The sequence below is a fragment of the Ovis canadensis genome, chromosome 15 (assembly GCF_042477335.2).
Source record: "Ovis canadensis isolate MfBH-ARS-UI-01 breed Bighorn chromosome 15, ARS-UI_OviCan_v2, whole genome shotgun sequence".
NCBI lineage: Eukaryota > Metazoa > Chordata > Mammalia > Artiodactyla > Bovidae > Ovis > Ovis canadensis.
The window spans coordinates 51,953,589-51,970,236 of NC_091259.1; the positions used below are offsets into that span (position 1 = coordinate 51,953,589).

The 16,648-nt window shown below is 39.1% G+C and overlaps 1 protein-coding gene across 10 annotated transcripts in view; it reads left to right on the top strand.

The window, feature by feature from the left end:
• Positions 1-16,648, top strand: part of STK33 (serine/threonine kinase 33) — a 199,526-nt gene that overhangs the window by 122,176 nt on the left and 60,702 nt on the right. For all 10 annotated transcript variants that reach the window (XM_069554488.1, XM_069554489.1, XM_069554494.1 and 7 more), the window contains 3 exons: positions 8,905-9,043; positions 11,943-12,031; positions 13,882-13,966. In XM_069554488.1, the coding sequence (XP_069410589.1) occupies positions 8,905-9,043; positions 11,943-12,031; positions 13,882-13,966 (313 nt within the window). The remainder of the gene's footprint in view (positions 1-8,904; positions 9,044-11,942; positions 12,032-13,881; positions 13,967-16,648) is intronic.

The window sequence follows — 16,648 nt, forward strand, 5'->3', positions numbered from 1 at the left end:
CCAAAGTCTTGGGAGTTTCAGCTTCAGCATCAGTCCTTCCAGTGAACACCCAGGACTGGTCTCCTTTCAGATGGACTGGTTGGATCTCCCTGGAGTCCAAGGGACTCTCAAGAGTCTTCTCCAAAACCACAGTTCAAAAGCATCAATTCTTCGATGCTCAGCTTTCTTCACAGTCCAACTCTCACATCCATACATGACCACAGGAAAAACCATAGCCTTGACTAGACGGACCTTTGTTGGCAAAGTAATTTCTCTGCTTTTCAATGTGCTATCCAGGTTGGTCATAACTTTCCCTCCAAGGAGTAAGCGTCCTTTAATTTCATGGCTACAATCACCATCTGCAGTGATTTTGGAGCCCCAGAAAATAATGTCTGACACTGTTTCCACTGTTTCCCCATCTGTTTCCCATGCAGTGATGGGACTGGATGCCATGATATTTGTTTTCTGAATGTTGAGCTTTAAGCCAACTTTTTCACTTTCCACTTTCACTTTCACCAAGAGGCTCTTTAGTTCTTCTTCAGTTTCTGTCATGAGGGTGGTGTCATCTGCATATCTGAGGTTATTGATATTTCTCCCGGCAATCTTGATTCCAGCTTGTGTTTCTTCCAGCCCAGCATTTCTCATGATGTACTCCGCATAGAAGTTAAATAAGCAGGGTGACAATATACAGCCTTGACGTACCCCTTTTCCTATTTGGAACCAGTCTGTTGTTCCATGTCCAGTTCTGACTGTTCTAACTGACCTGCATATAGGTTTCTCAAGAGGCAGGTCAGATGGTCTGGTATTCCCATCTCTTTCAGAATTTTCCACAGTTTATTGTGATCCACACAGTCAAAGGCTTTGGCATAAGCAACAAAGCAGAAATAGATGTTTTTCTGGAACTCTCTTGCTTTTTCCATGATCCAGCGGATGTTGGCAATTTGATTTCTGGTTCCTCTGCCTTTTCTAAAACCAGCTTGAACATCAGGAAGTTCACAGTTCACATATTGCTGAAGCCTAACTTGGAGAATTTTGAGCATTACGTTACTATCGTGTGAGATGAGTGCAATTGTGTGGTAGTTTGAGCATTCTTTGGCATTGCCTTTCTTTGAGATTGGAATGAAAACGGACCTTTTCCAGTCCTGTGGCCACTGCTGAGTTTTCCAAATTTGCTGGCATATTGAGTGCAGCACTTTCACAGCATCATCTTTCAGCATTTGAAATAGCTCAACTGGAATTCCATCATCTCCACTAGCTTTGTTCATAGTGATGCTTTCTAAGGGCCACTTGACTTCACATTCCAGGATGTCTGGCTCTAGGTGAGTGATCACACCATCATGATTATCTTGGTTGTGAAGATCTTTTTTGCACAGTTCTTCTGTGTATTCTTGCCACCTCTTCTTAATATCTTCTGCTTCTGTTAGGTCCATACCATTTCTGTCCTTTATTGAGCCCGTCTTTGCATGAAATGTTCCATTGGTATCTCTAATTTTTTTGAAGAGATCTCTAGTCTTTCTCATTCTGTTGTTTTCCTCTATTTCTTTGCATTGATCACTGAAGAAGGCTTTCTTATCTCTCCTTGCTATTCTTTGGCACTCTGCATTCAGATGCTTATATCTTTCCTTTTCTCCTTTGCTTTTTGCTTCTCTTCTTTTCACAGCTATTTGTAAGGCCTCCTCAGACAGCCATATTGCTTTTTGCATTTTTTTCCCATGGGAATGGGATTGATCCCTGTCTCCTGTACAATGTCATGAACCTCTGTCCATAGTTCATCAGGCACTCTGTCTATCAGATCTAGTCCCTTAAATCTATTTCTCACTTCCACTGTATAATCATAATGGATTTGATTTAGGTCATACCTGAATGGTCTAGTGGTTTTCCCCACTTTCTTCAATTTAAGTCTGAATTTGGCAATAAGGTGTTCATGATCTGAGCCACAGTCAGCTCCCAGTCTTGTTTTTGCTGACTATATAGAGCTTCTCCATCTTTGGCTGCAAAGAATATAATCAATCTGATTTCGGTGTTGACCATCTGGTGATGTCCATGTATAGACTCTTCTCTTGTGTTGTTGGAAGAGGATATTTGCTATGACCAGTGCATTCTCATGGCAAAACTCTATTAGCCTTTGCCCTGCTTCATTCCGTACTCCACGGCCAAATTTGCCTGTTCCTCCCCTAGAGTATTGTTAATTTCAGTAATTGGTTGTTTGTCTCTGCATGTTTATTCTTTAATTCTTCTAGATCTTTGTTAATTGATTCTTGCATTGTCTTCATTTTATTTTCAACATTTTTTAAATCATATTTACTATCATTATTCTGAATTCTTTTTCAGGTAGGTTGCCTCTTTCCTCTTGATTTATTTGGACTTCTGTGTTTCTAGTTTGTTCCTTTATTTGGGTAGTATTTCTCTGTGTGTGTGTATTAGTCACTCAGTCGTGTCTGACTCTTTGCAACCCAGTGAACTGTAGCCTGCGAGGCCTCTCTGTCCATGGAATTCTCCAGGCAAGAATACTAGAGTGGATTGCCATTCCCTTCTCCAGAGGATCTTCCCGACCCGGGAATCGAACAATGTTCTCCTGCATTGCAGGCAGATTCCTTACTGTTTGAGCTACAGGAAAGTCCTTAGTATTTCTCTTCCTTTTCATTATTTTTTTTTTAACTTATTGTGTTTGAGGTCTCCTTTTCCCAGGCTTCAAGGTTGAATTCTTTCTTCCTTTTCGTTTCTGCCCTCCTAAGGGGCTTCCCTTGTAGCTCAGTTGGTAAAGAATCTCCCTGCAGTGCAGGAGACCTGGGTTCTATCCCTTGGTTGGGAAGATCCCCCGGAGAAGGAAATGGCAACCCACTCCAGTATCCTTGCCTGGAAAATCTCATGTACAGAGAAGCCTAGTGGGCTGTAGTCCATGGGGTCACAAAGAGTCGGGCGCGACTGAGTGACTAACACGAACACTTAAGGTTGGTCCAGTGGTTTGTGTAAGCTTCCTATAGGGTCAGATTTGTGCTAGGTTTTTGTTTGTTTTTCCTCTAATGGGCAAGGCTGAGTGAGGTGGTAACCCTGTCTGCTGATGATTGGGTTTGTATTTTTGTTTTGTTTGTTGTTTAGATGAGGTGTCCCACACAGGGTGCTACTGGTGGTTGGGTGATGCCGGATCTTGTATTCCAGTGGTTTCCTTTGTGTGAGTTCTCACTATTTGATACCCCCTAGTAGGGTTAGTTCTCTGGTAGTGTAGGGTCTTGGAGTCAGTGCTCCCACTCCAAAGGCTCAGGTCTTGACCTCTGGTCAGGAGCGAAGGTTTCACACGTGGTTTGTTATGGCATTAAGTGAGATTAAAACAAATACCCAAAAATGAGAAACCAAAGATGAACCTCAGACAAATGGCGGTTACAAATTCAGGCAAATAATAATTAAAATAATGAAATATACACATAGACATATATACCCATGAACAAAGCGAAAACAGTCCACAAAAATAAAATACAATAGATTGACCTGGTGAACAAAGGAAACCAAAAATTATATTTACCAGTTAAGAACAAAACTAACTAAAGCACAAACAGGAAAACAAAACTAAAGCAAGGTGCCAAGTGGAGAATAAAGCAACGAAAACAAAACTAACAAATATATTAAGAGGAAAAGAAAGAAAGAATAGATATGCAAAGTTAAATAGAGGTAGATGAAGAAGATTTATATACATTAAAGATTAACTGCAAGGAGAAAGGAACAGTAGGAAAGGCAAACAAAGGAATAAATGAAAAAATATAATAGGTTTAAAAAAATTAAAAGTTAAAATTATAAAAAAGAGAGAAGAAAAAAAAAACAGAAGAAGAAAAAAGGAAAACCCCACAGAACTGCAAAAGCCCGACAGAGATGCAGAGGTTTATAACAACAATAAAAAGTGTGACTGAATATACACAAATACGTATACACCCATAAGCAAAATCAAAACAGTCCAACAAAAGTAAAGTATAATAGATTGACCTGGCAAACAAGGAACCAAAAATTATGTCTACCCGAACAAAACTAACTAAAGCACAAAATGGAAGACAAAACGAAAGCAAGGTGCCAACTGGGGAATAAAGTAATGAAAATAAAACTAACAACTATGTTGAGAGGAAAGGAAAGAAAGAAAAGAAAGAATAGATATGCAAAGTTAAATAGAGGTAGATAAAGAAGATTTATATATATTAAAGAATAACTGCAGGGGGAAAAGAACAGTAGGAAAAACAAAGGAATAAATGTAGAAAAAATAATAATAGGTTTAAAAAGTTAAAATTAAAAGAAGGGAAGAGAAAAGAAAAAGGAAACTCCCCAGAACTGCAAAAGCCCAACGTAGAGGCAGAGGTTTATAACAACAAGAAAAAAATGTGACTGAGAAAAAATGAATAAAAAGAAAAAGCTCAAAAGCTTAATTAGATTTCATAGTGCCAATAAAATTGACAACTACAACAGAGGAGGGGAAAAAATCCAAAAGAATCTACAGAACAAGTCAAAACGTAAGAATAATAAGTGTTTTCCTTGAGTCACTGCTGTCAGATTCCTTTCCCTCGCTGGGAATCACAGTCCACCTCACCTCCCTAGGACACCCTCTAACACTGCTGATCTCTGGACCTGCTGTGGGGGCAGCTCAGATTCTAATCAAGTTCTACTCCTATGTGTTCTTGCCTCCAATGTCAACAGGTATCAGAACTAGTGTGTTTTCTCTTGTGGGAGCTCTCAATGACCTTTTGTATATTCCATAGAGACAGTCTGTCTAGTTGATCATGTGGATTTAATCTGTAGCTTGTACAGCTGGTAGGAGGGTTTTGGGTCTTCTTTCTTAGTCACACTGCCCCTGTGTTTCAATTGTGGTTTATTTCCACCACTGCATATGGGCCATCCACTGGGGGTTTGCTCCTGAGGCTGCCCTGGAGGACTTGGGTTTGCCCCTATGAGGGCCAGGTGTGATGGTGCAGCTCCCTGCAGAATCTCAGGGATTCTGGCAGTACCAGGTACTCAGAGGAGTTGGCGGCTAGGGCAGTAGGAAATATAGTGCTCTAGAAGGTTATGGCAACCAGTATTGACCAATAGCTCCAGTATTCTTGCCTGGAGAACCCCCTTCCTGACAGCGAAGCCTGGCAGGCCACAGTCTACAGGGTCACAAAAAGTTGGACACTACTGAAGCGACCCTGCACGCATAGGTGCAAGACCTTTTTTGCCTGTGGCAGCTCTGCCCCGGTGAAAGCTGAGCGTGAAGGTGACACAACTGCTTGGCTTGGGGGACCCTGGAGGCGCCAAGTGTGCAGGTGCACAGACTGCCTCCGCTGCAGGAGTTACAGCCCCATCAGAATCTTTTTTTGTGCCTCTTGTGGCTGGTGATCAGAAGTCCTCTTTGGCCAGTCTTTCTCTCTAGCTCCACCGGTTCAAGCACTTAGAGGGCTTCCTTGCCTAGGGTCCTTCTCTGTTGTTCACTCATCAGGCACATAGAGGGGCCCTCGTGGTTGGGGTCCTACTCTGTAGTTCAGTGCCTCAGGCCTTTGCTGGGCCAGCCCCTCTGTTGTTCAGCTGCCAATGCTGGCATGTAGGGGAAGAGAGGCTATGGTGATGGCTCCAGCCCCTATGCATAACTCAGCAGTATCTCCTTGCTTCCCTGGCTGCCCAGCTTTCCTCTGCAGGCATTTCCCAGCACAACCTCCTCCCTCACATCCCTGATCCGTCTCTCCGCAGTCAATAGTAGCCCTCGCCCAGGGATTGCTCCACAATTCTTAAGCTCCATCTCCCAGCTGGTGTGCCTTCCAGGGGGTCTGCATCCCTGTCCAGGGCATGTATGGTTGCAGCAAGCGCTGTCTGATTCTCATTCCATTTAGGCTGCCACAGATCAGCTGTTTCACTCTCAGCCTTAAATATTTCTCCTCTGACTCAGACAATTGCCCGTATGTGGGGATCGGACCCCTGCTTCAGTTCCCCCACCTGCCAAAGGCAGGTCCAGTCCTACTAACACTCCTGTTTTTCCCCTTGGTTCCTTCATTCTACCAAGTTTTACGTGGGTCTATATATTATTTTCCACTGGTCAGGTACTCCTGTCCAGTCTCAGCTGGTGTTCTGCGTGCACTTCTGTGTCTGAAGGTGTATTCCTGATGTATCTGTGGAGAGAAATGTACTCCACGTCCACCTACTCCTCCACCATCTTGTTTTCCTCTGGGTAGATTCTTGATACATATGTGCTAGTTAGTACTTTGCTGAAGAGTTGAGGGTGGGATCGGCAGCCACCTACAAATCTATAGTGCTTTCTTTGTGTATAGCCTTACCCTCTTTGGCAGTCTTGCCTGTGGAGTTTAGTTGTCTTGGTCTTCCTGGACTCTCAGCACCCTCTCCTCCGTTCATGTAGACTGTTGAGCTCTGCTTGGGTGTTCTTTCCCTTCTCTATAGCTTGGAATCTCTAGACAGTAAGCTAGGATAATCTTGGGGCTTGTCTCATAGGTTTCTCCTCTGTCAGGGATCACTGCCTTGTGCTGCCTGATAACTAATGTCTGAAAATTGTTACTTCATGTATTTTATCCATTTTTTAGGTTGTTTCAGGAAGGAGGACAAGTCTGGTCTGTTCCTTCATTTTGGAACATAAGTGGGAGTCCAAATCTAGAATAATTTGAAGGCAAAGGAAACCATCATCTGTGATTGTATTTTTTACCTATTGTTTGCCTTTGATTCACAAAGGTCAGATCTGTCTCCCCATCTTCCCAGCTCACACAAATACCTAGACTTCCAGTTGAAGCCATCTTAAAGATTAAAGGGAATTGTTAACTGACTGGTTAGGCTAAGGTAGTAATACTGATCATCCGTTGACTATGTAGGGTTTCTTGTGAGTCCACATATTCTCCAGGCCTACACAATTATTTTTTAATAATTACAGAAAGACTTCTGAAAAACCTTTATTGATAATAACTGTTATCAGCTTACATGTTTTAAATTGATCAATTTGTATTGTAAGCACTGCTAATGTAACTTTGCCTTCCAAATAATTCACTTACCATTTCATTTCATGATCTCTGCCATGCTGTCAGTGGAAAAACTATGGCCTAGTTCAAAAGCTTATTTTTGCATTAGACTTTACAGAATTCTGTAGTTACTTTTGAAATTCTAAAGCATCCTAAGGTTTAGTGAGTCAGAATTTTGACTATAGGAAGAAAGGTTGCTAGCCTTCTCTTGCTTTCCTGCTTGCCGACTGAACACAGAAGTTGCATCAGGAGTGGTAATAGAATAGGATCAGGTCCCAGAATCTTACAAACAACAATGAAAATGTAGTGGCACAGGACAAAATGGAGACGTGGAGGCTGTTCTGCGTCTGAATAGCAACAGGTATGAAAAAGGCATGCATTTTAGTTGACTGGGAATCTTTCTGACTCAATAGATGACCTGACTATTGGAATACTTAAAGTGAGTATAAGAAACATCCACAGATACAGCAAGTATGGAATAGGCATTTCATTTGTGGCTTTTACCACTTATACCCCGTTAGTCACTAAGTTCCACTGTTTCTCCCTCTGCATATTTTCACATTGTTTTCTTCTTTTCTTCATTCTGCTCCTCACATCTACCCTTTTATGAACAGAGGTCAGTATACACAGCATGTGAGCCAGTCTGGAGTGCAGCCTGTTTTTTTTATGGCCTGTAAGTTAGGTTTTTTACATTTTTAAATGGTTGGAAAGAAAGGTTAAAATAGTAATATTTCATGACATGTGAAAATTATATGAAACTAAGTTCCAAAGTCCATAAATAAAGTTTTATTGTATTGTTTATGGGTGCTTTTATGCTGTGACAGCAGAGCTGAGTGGTTACAGAAGAGGTTGTATGGCCTGTGAAACCAAAAATACTTACTATCTGTATCTGGCTTTCACAGAAAAGAAGTTTGTTGAGTTCTGCTCTGCATTGCTATTGGAGTGGAGTGTTTGTTTAGAAATGCAGAGTTGATGATAGCACATACACTTCCTCCACTCCAGACATAAGCTTAAAAATCTTCCCTGGTAGGACTTCCCTGGTGGTCCGGTGGTTAAGACACTGAGCTCCCACTATGGGGGGTATAGGTTCGATCCCTGGTTGGAGATCACAGAGTGGGTAAAAATTTAAAAAATATCTTCAGTGGCTACTTATTGCATATGGGGGGAAAAATCCAAGCTCCTTTGTGTGACATCCAGGACTCTACAGCCTGGCACCAACCTGTTCTTTCTGGCCTCCCCCCTCACCATTCCAGTCTTCTCTGACTTACCAAAATGCTATTAACACTGAGATATGTGTTATTCTTTAACTGCCCTAGTGTTATTTCCAGCTTTGGAGTCTGCAAATGCTGTGTGCTATGCCTGTCCTTGCCCATCTTTTCTACCCATAAATCCCTGTTCAGTCATCCAGACCTGCCTGAAATGGCACCTCTTCACAGTGAGTATTTTTTAGGCTCGCCCCCTCTCTGTAACCTCATCACATTTTGGACAGTCCTCTTCTGTTAGCACTTATCACATGACATTGTGATTATAACCATACTCTGAGCTCTTTGGAGGTAAAGAGTATGTTTTATGCTTGCTTTTTCCTCTAGTAGAGCTTCCCTGGTGGCCTCTGCAATGTAGGAGACCCAGGTTCGATCCCTGGGTCAAGAAGATCCCCTGGGGAAGGGAATGGCTACCCACTTCAGTATTCCTGCCTAGAGAATTTCATGGACAGAGTAGCCTGACGGGCTACAGTCCATGGGTTTGGAAAGAGTCGGACGTGACTGAGTGACTAATACTTCCACTTTTTCCCCCTCTAGTATCCTACAGAGTACCTTGTACATGACAGATAGCAACTATGTTAAATGAATAGACTGATTAAGATTATAATGATATTTCTATTCTCTGTATACAATATATAACATTTAAACATACCCAACTAAATAATTTGTGCTCTCTCTCTTTATATTTATGTCAGAAAATGTATCTTGTGATGGAGCTTTGTGAGGATGGAGAACTCAAAGAAATTCTGGATAGGAAAGGTCATTTCTCAGAGAATGAGACAAGATGGATCATTCAAAGTCTCGCCTCAGCTATAGCCTATCTTCACAATAACGGTAAGAAGAGGATCACCCAGCTTATTGATGCCATGAAGGCAGATAGCACTTTTGTTTAAGGCTGATTGTATTCAGGATTCATAGTCACAGAAGTAATGCCTACTGATACAGAAAATTTGATTTTAAAAATTAAATTTTTTCCTTTGTAACTTTATTGATATATTTTAATTAGAAACAAGACAGGTATGCAATTACATTGTCCATGGATAAGAATGAAATTATGAACATTTCTATTCAACAACTTGAAAAGGAGCTAATATTATTAAATCCAAAATAGAAAATCAATAGAAGTGAAATTTCTAAAAACTCATATATTAATAATAATGTTAAAAATCTGCATATACTAGGCATTTTAAAAAATTTTAGACTTAATTATTAGAGCAGTTTTAGGTTCACAGCAAAATTGAGAAGTTACAGAGATTCCCAAATACTTCTATCCATGCATGCAAATACTTCCCCATTATTAGCATCCCCTATCAGAATGGTTACACTTGTTACAGTTGATGGACTTGCACTGACACATCGTTATCACCCAAAGTCCATAGTTTACATTAGTGTTCGCTCTTGGTATTGTACATTCTATGGGTTTTGACAAATGTATGATCCACCAGTAGAGTACCATATGGGAGTCGTTTCACTACTTTATTATCCGCATTTAAATATTTTTCTAATTCTTCTAATTGCTTTACTATTCTTTGGTATTATTGCTACTGTTTTTCCTCATGCTCCTGCTTTTTTTTTCCCCTTCAGTGTTAGTTTGGCTTACATGTGACCTTAGAAGCTTCTCATTTTATCAGTTCGGTTCAGTTCAATTGCTCAGTCGTGTCTGACTCTTTGTGACCCCATGGACTGCAGCACACCAGGCTTCCCTGTCCATCACCAACTCCCGGAGGTTACTCAAACTCACGTCCATTGCATCTGTGATGCTGTCCAACCATCTCATCCTCTGTCATCCCCTTTTCCTCCTGCCCTCAATCTTTCCCAGCTTCAGGGTCTTTTCCAATGAGTAGGTTCATTGTATCAGGTGGCCAAAGTATTGGAGTTTCTGCTTCAGCATCAGTCCTTCCAATGAACACCCAAGGCTGATCTCCTTTAGGATTAACTGGTTGGATCTCTTTGTAGTCCAAGGGACTCTCAAGAGTCTTCTCGAACACCACAGTTCAAAAGAGATGAAAAAAACTGTTCCAGAGAGGTCAGGGGACATGGTTAGGTGTGCAGAGCTGGTGCTAGAACCTAGGGGCTCATTCAACAGATGTTCCTTAAGCACCTACAGCATTGAGGTTGGTCTTAGAGTTTATAGAGGTTCAAACACAAGGCACCTGCCTCTCAGGGAAATTGGTGAGAAATGGCGTATGCAAACAAATTGATGATTTGTTTTCTAATGGAGTACAGAAAACAATATGATGATTTTTTGAGAGCAATATAAAGAGCATGGAGCATAGGTGTACTAAGTGCCTCATTTGATTTGGAAAGTCAAGCAAGAATTCACAGAGGAAGCAAAACTTGAGCTGAGGAATACAAACTCAGGTGAAAAAGGGAGGGCTTTCCAGGCAGAGAGTGAGGATTTTTGCAAGAGTAGAAAACCAAAGACTTGATATTTTGCTAATTTCAATTCTCCCACATTAAGCTATAAAGTCAGTATATTTCAAACTAAATCTTAACAGGATTTATCATGGAACTTGATAAAATTATTTTGAGAGGGATGAGAATAGTAAAGAAAACAATGAAAAAGAACAGTGAAGGCAGCAGAGAGACTTGCCCTGCCAAGTGTCAAACCACATTATGAAGATATATTAGTTAAAGTTTTGTGGTGTTTATGTAAGAAGAAATAAGGAGAACAGTAGAAATTCTAAACACAGGTTGAGTGTGGAAGGGAACTGTAAACAACTAGGAATAGTAGACAGTCCAGGGCTCATCCAGCCTCCTTTCTCCGGAAATTATACCTATAGATTTTTAAGTTTAGGGAAATGATTGCAATGGACATGGACTGGATCAGTTATTTGCAAAGGAAATATTTGGTACATGAGAGTATTTGCATGTACATAAAAGTCCTGCCTGAGCCCTGGCATATTCAACTGGAGATTTTATGTCTCACGGGTTTTTGTTTTTAACTTTAATGTATAAAGAGTGGAAAAGTGGGACTGATAGTGCAGAAAATATATTGAAATAAGTATAGCTTGTATACATGTAGCCAAGTTGCAGTATGTTAAATGTTTATGCTGACAGTAACATATGAATAGAAGTAAAGAGGTAATCCTGTCTTTGAAGAGTGAAGGGCATGGGAAAGCTTCCTCCTACAGGAAGTAGCTAACCTTGGACATGATCCTCTTTGACACTCAACAGGCCATTCATGATGAAGAGTGGCCAGTTGGAGCAGCAGGGGGCTGGGGAGAGGTCAGGGAGTCAAAGAAAGTGGCTCCTTAAGGTTAGAAACGTGGAGAAAAGGGATATGAATATAAGGGAATGAAACAGGGGAGAATTATACCTGGCCCACCTCAGATTTTTTTCAACAGTTCAGTTCAGTTCAGTCGCTCAGTCGTGTCTGACTCTTTGCGACCCCATGAACCACAGTACACCAGGCCTCCCTGTCCATCACCAGCTCCTGGAGTCTACCCAAACTCATGCCCATTGTGTCGGTGATGCCATCCAACCATCTCATCCTCTGTCGTCCCCTTCTCTTTGCCCTCAATCTTTCCCAGCATCAGGGTCTTTTCAAATGAGTCACCTTTCTGCATCAGGTGGCCAATTCAGCTTCAACATCAGTCCCTCCAATGAACACCCAGGACTGATCTCCTTTTTCAACATCAGTGGATGTTAACTGGTCAAGTTCTATTTGTGTCCACTCTAATTATTTTTTCATTATCCATTTCGTTTGATTTGTTTTTTATTTTCTTGGTAGATATAGTACATAGAGATCTGAAACTGGAGAACATAATGGTTAAAAGCAGCTTTATTGATGCTAACAACGAAATGAACTTAAACATAAAGGTAAGATATTAGAAATGGTGGTAAATGTTTGCCTATAAATAGTTTGATATCAAAGTGGCAACGTACGTCCTCTTTTTTAGATACATTTCAGAAGCTTTTTAACAGCCAAAAATAAGCAGCCTGTGCTAAAAAAATTAAAATTTCACAAAAGAGGTTGTGACTGACAAGAATAATTTTACAAGTTAAGTAGTGCTACTGAATTTTTTTAAAGTAGATATTCATTTGGATAGTTCTGAGTCATTAGTTAATAGCAAACAAACAGATGCTCTGATTTCTAATTAATTTCAAAATTATGCCTGGTAGTTTGATGTAAATGTGTTACAGATTCAGAGAAAAAGTACACATTGGCTGTGCCTTTGATACTAAATTAATGCTAAAGTCTGTATTTCTCATTTAAAATTTTCTTGGGTATTAATATTTATGTCCTAAGCACAGTTAGTATGCCAAGTATTTATTCTTGAAGACTTTATTCAAATTAAATGTTCTTTAATGTCAAATAAATGATCAGATACATTATTTATTACTTAGCATTTTAAAAGTGGTTGCTTTCAAAATATATGAATGTATTAATTTGGGAATAAAATGTTGTCTTTGAATAACTTGCTCTGTTGCATTTATAACATAAATAGGATTAACAGTATTGTTGTTATACTCAAATAAATATTTTTAGATGTTTCCATTATAAGCTCTATGAGTGTAGGAATTCTGTGTGTGTCTTATTCACTGTTGGTACCTGGAATAATGCCTGAAATATAGTATGTGCTCAATTAATATTTGGTGCATGAAGGAATAAATGCCCTCCAAAGAACTGAATTGGGTCATGAGAACTTTTATATATTTGATACCTGTATACATTTTCTGTGGAGAAAGATAATGTATCATGATGCTCCAAGTAGGGTCATCATGAACACTCCTGGAGAAATTTATTAATTTCTTTAGAGAAATAGTGATATCACGTTGTTGATAGGAATATTTTCTTACTCCATAAGGTACTGAAAACTTTACATTCAGTGTCTGTGGACCACAATCTTATCTTTGGTTGTATGATCAGTAAATGTGCCTGTTTTTTCTGCTTTCAGCCCAAGGCTGTTCCAACTTGGGAGACAATACCAAGGGCACACACTGAATATTTAATAACCAAATGTTTAACGACCAAGATTTAGACCTGAGCAGAAAGCCTGCAGTTGTAGCAGTAGGCCTCCTGTGTATTTGTAGTTATATTGTGTATTTTTTTTCCTGTTAATTTGCTTCTCGTAGTTTATAATAGTGTAATAATTTTTAAATTAGTATACTCTAGAAACACAGAGGAAATAATAGTAAAGAAAAGATAGCATTGACTAGAGAAAATATTTTATAAATAATTATAAAAAAGGAGGAGTTTCTGTGAGTGCTGACAAGAATAATGATTTGCATTTATAACAGTCCTTTAAACTGAAACATAGCTTGAGCATCTGAAAAATAGATAATAAACTTACCAAGGCCAGAATGTATTTTACAATGAAATAACTTTATAAAGATAAATTTTTATTTTTAAAAATGTTAAATGCCTTCTTGGAAGAGTAACTCCCTATGTTAAACTGGTGAATTTAAATTAGAAGGAGTGAATAATCAACATTATGGGTGTTTTTTCAAATTTTGAAAAACAAGTTTCTCTTGACCAGGTTTCTTTTTCACAAGGAGGGGTGGGTGGGAAGGGCAAGCAAGGTCTTTATTAGTAATGCAAGGAAAGTCCCTCTGTCCTTAAGAATTCCTGAATTAAATGCAATACAGTGTAGTGAAAATCCTGTAGGCAGAATGTGTGAACTTTGGATCTGGAAAACTGGTGACTCTATGTGAATTTCTTCTTGCAGGTGACTGATTTTGGCCTAGCAGTGAAGAAGCACGGAAGGAGTGAGGTCATGCTGCAAACCACATGTGGGACACCCATCTATATGGGTAAGTTAGGAGGCTTTAAATGATTTTTTTTTTCCTATAGAAAAAAGTAGAACAACTTGTGTGGATTAAAATTTGAGCAGTTTGATTTTGCATCATGACTTAATGGCCCTGATCAATCTACCTTTTCTTTTCTTAAAAGTGAAAGTATTTTAGTTGTTGTCACAAATTTCATAGTTCTTATCTTTGGAGATTATAGTGTTCATCATTTCTCTGGGCTCTTCTTATAACTGTTTATGTCTCTTAGGTATCATACACCCAAACCTAATTATCATTTTGTTAATTTATGCTAAAATAATACATGTGTTTTGCTTCTTTCCATTTTTTATCCAATTTCATTGCCATCCAGTAGTTTTTCATAGAGTCCTGATTAAATATATTTCATAAACCAAGTTTCTCATTTTTATAAATGTGATTTTTAACAGCATTCTTGAAGTATAATTTAGATACCAAAAGAATGTACCATTCAGTGATTTTTCATACATTCACAGAGTTTTACAGCACCACCACAATCCAATTTAAGCAATTCTACCCCTAGCAGTTGCCTCATGCCCGTTTGCTCTCAATCTCATTCCCATCCCAATCCCAGGTAACCACTGATCTTTGTCTCTCTAGGTTTTCTGTTTCTGGATATTTCATATAAATGGAATCATATAACATCTAGGCTTATACACCTGGTTTTTTTTCACTTAGCATGATGTTTTTGAGGTACATCCCTGTTGCAACACATATGTGTAGTCTGTTCTGTTCTAATAGTAAACAGTTGTCCATTGTATAGACATGCAACACTTTGTTTACCTATTTATTAGTTGATGCACATGTAGATTGTTTCCAGTTTGGAGCTATTATGAATAATCCTGCTTATGGACATTCGTGTTCAAGTTTTTATGTGGGCATATGGTTTCATTTTCCCTGGGTAGCTACAAAGAAGTGAAATTGCTGAATCATATATTATTTATGTTTATGCTTTTTAAGAAACTACCAAACAATTTTCCAAAGTACTATAAGATTTTACCTTCCCACTAGCTATATATGAGAGTTCCAGTTTCTTCACATCCTTTCTAACTCTTTATATTACTTATCTTTGTAATTATAGCCATTCTGATGGGTAGGAAGTAGTATCTCATTGTGATTTTTAATTTTCATTACCTTAATGACCAATGATGTTGAACATCTTTTCATGTACTTGTTAGTCATTCATATATCTTACAATAGACATAGATGAAGTGTCTAATCAAATTTGTATCTATTGAGGCAATCATATACTTTTTAAATTTATTAAAGAAATAATTGCATTAATAGAAATGTTGAACTATCCTTGTACTTTTGGATTAAACCTCACTTGGTTTGATATATTGCTATATTCAGTTTGATCATAACAGTATGGATCACAACAAACCTGTGGAAAATTCTTAAAGAGATGGGAATACCAGACTGCCTTACCTGCCTCCTGAGAAATCTGTATGCAGGTCAAGGAGCAATAGTTAGAACTGGACATGAAACAACAGACTGGTTCAAAATAAGGAAAGGAGTATATCAACACTGTATATTATCTTCTTGCTTATTTAACTTAAATGCGGAGTGCCTCATGTGAAATGCCAGGCTGGATGAAGCTCAAGCTGGAATTAAGATTGCTGGGAGAAATATCAATAACCTCAGATATTCAGATGCGCCACCCTTATGGCAGAAGGTGAAGAGGAACTGAAGAGCCTCTTGATGAAAGTGAAAGCGGAGAGTGAAAAACCTGGTTTAAAACTCAACATTCAAAAAACTAAGATCATGGCATCTGGTCCCATCACTTCGTGGCAAATAGATGGGGAAGCAATAGTAATTGTGACTGACTGTTTTTTCTTGAGCTCCAAAATTAGTGCAGATGTGACTAAAGCCATGATATTAAAAGACACTTGCTCCTTGGGAGAAAAGCTATGACAAACCTAGTCAGCATAGTAAAAAACAGAGACATTACTTTACCTACAGAGGTCTGTCTAGTCAAAGCTATGGTTTTTCCAGTAGTCATATATGGATATGAGAGCTGGACCATAAAGAAAGCTGAGCACCGAAGAATTGATGCTTTAGAACTGTGGTGTTGGAGAAGACTCTTGAGAGTCCCTTGGACTTCAAGGAGATCCAACCAGTCCATCCTAAAGGAAATCAATCCTGAATATTCATTGGAAGGACTGATGCTTAAGCTGAAGCTCCATTCTTTGGCCACCTGATACGAAGAGGCAACTCACTGGCAAAGATCCTGATGCTGAGAAATCTTGAGGGCAGAAGAGGAAGGAAGTGACAGAGGATGAGATGGTTGGATGGTGTCATCAACTCAGTGGACATGACTTTGAACAAATTCTGGGAGATAGTGAAGGACAGGGAAACCTGGTGTGCTGCAGTCCTTGGGGTTGCGCAGAGTTGGACACAACTAAGCAACTGAACAACAGCAAATAATTCAGTTTGTTACCACTTTAGTTCAGAACTTTGAGTGTAGCTTTCTTTCCTGCTGCCCTTATGTTTTTTGATGTTAGGATTATACTATCCTCATTTTAAAAGTAAAATATTTTCATTTTTTGTATATTCATGAACCATTTAAGTAATAGAAATTACCTACTCATTAATTATTTGATGAGATTTCCCCTTAAAAATTTTTGGTCCTGGTACCTTGTGGGGATAAAATTTCTATTATTTTCTTTT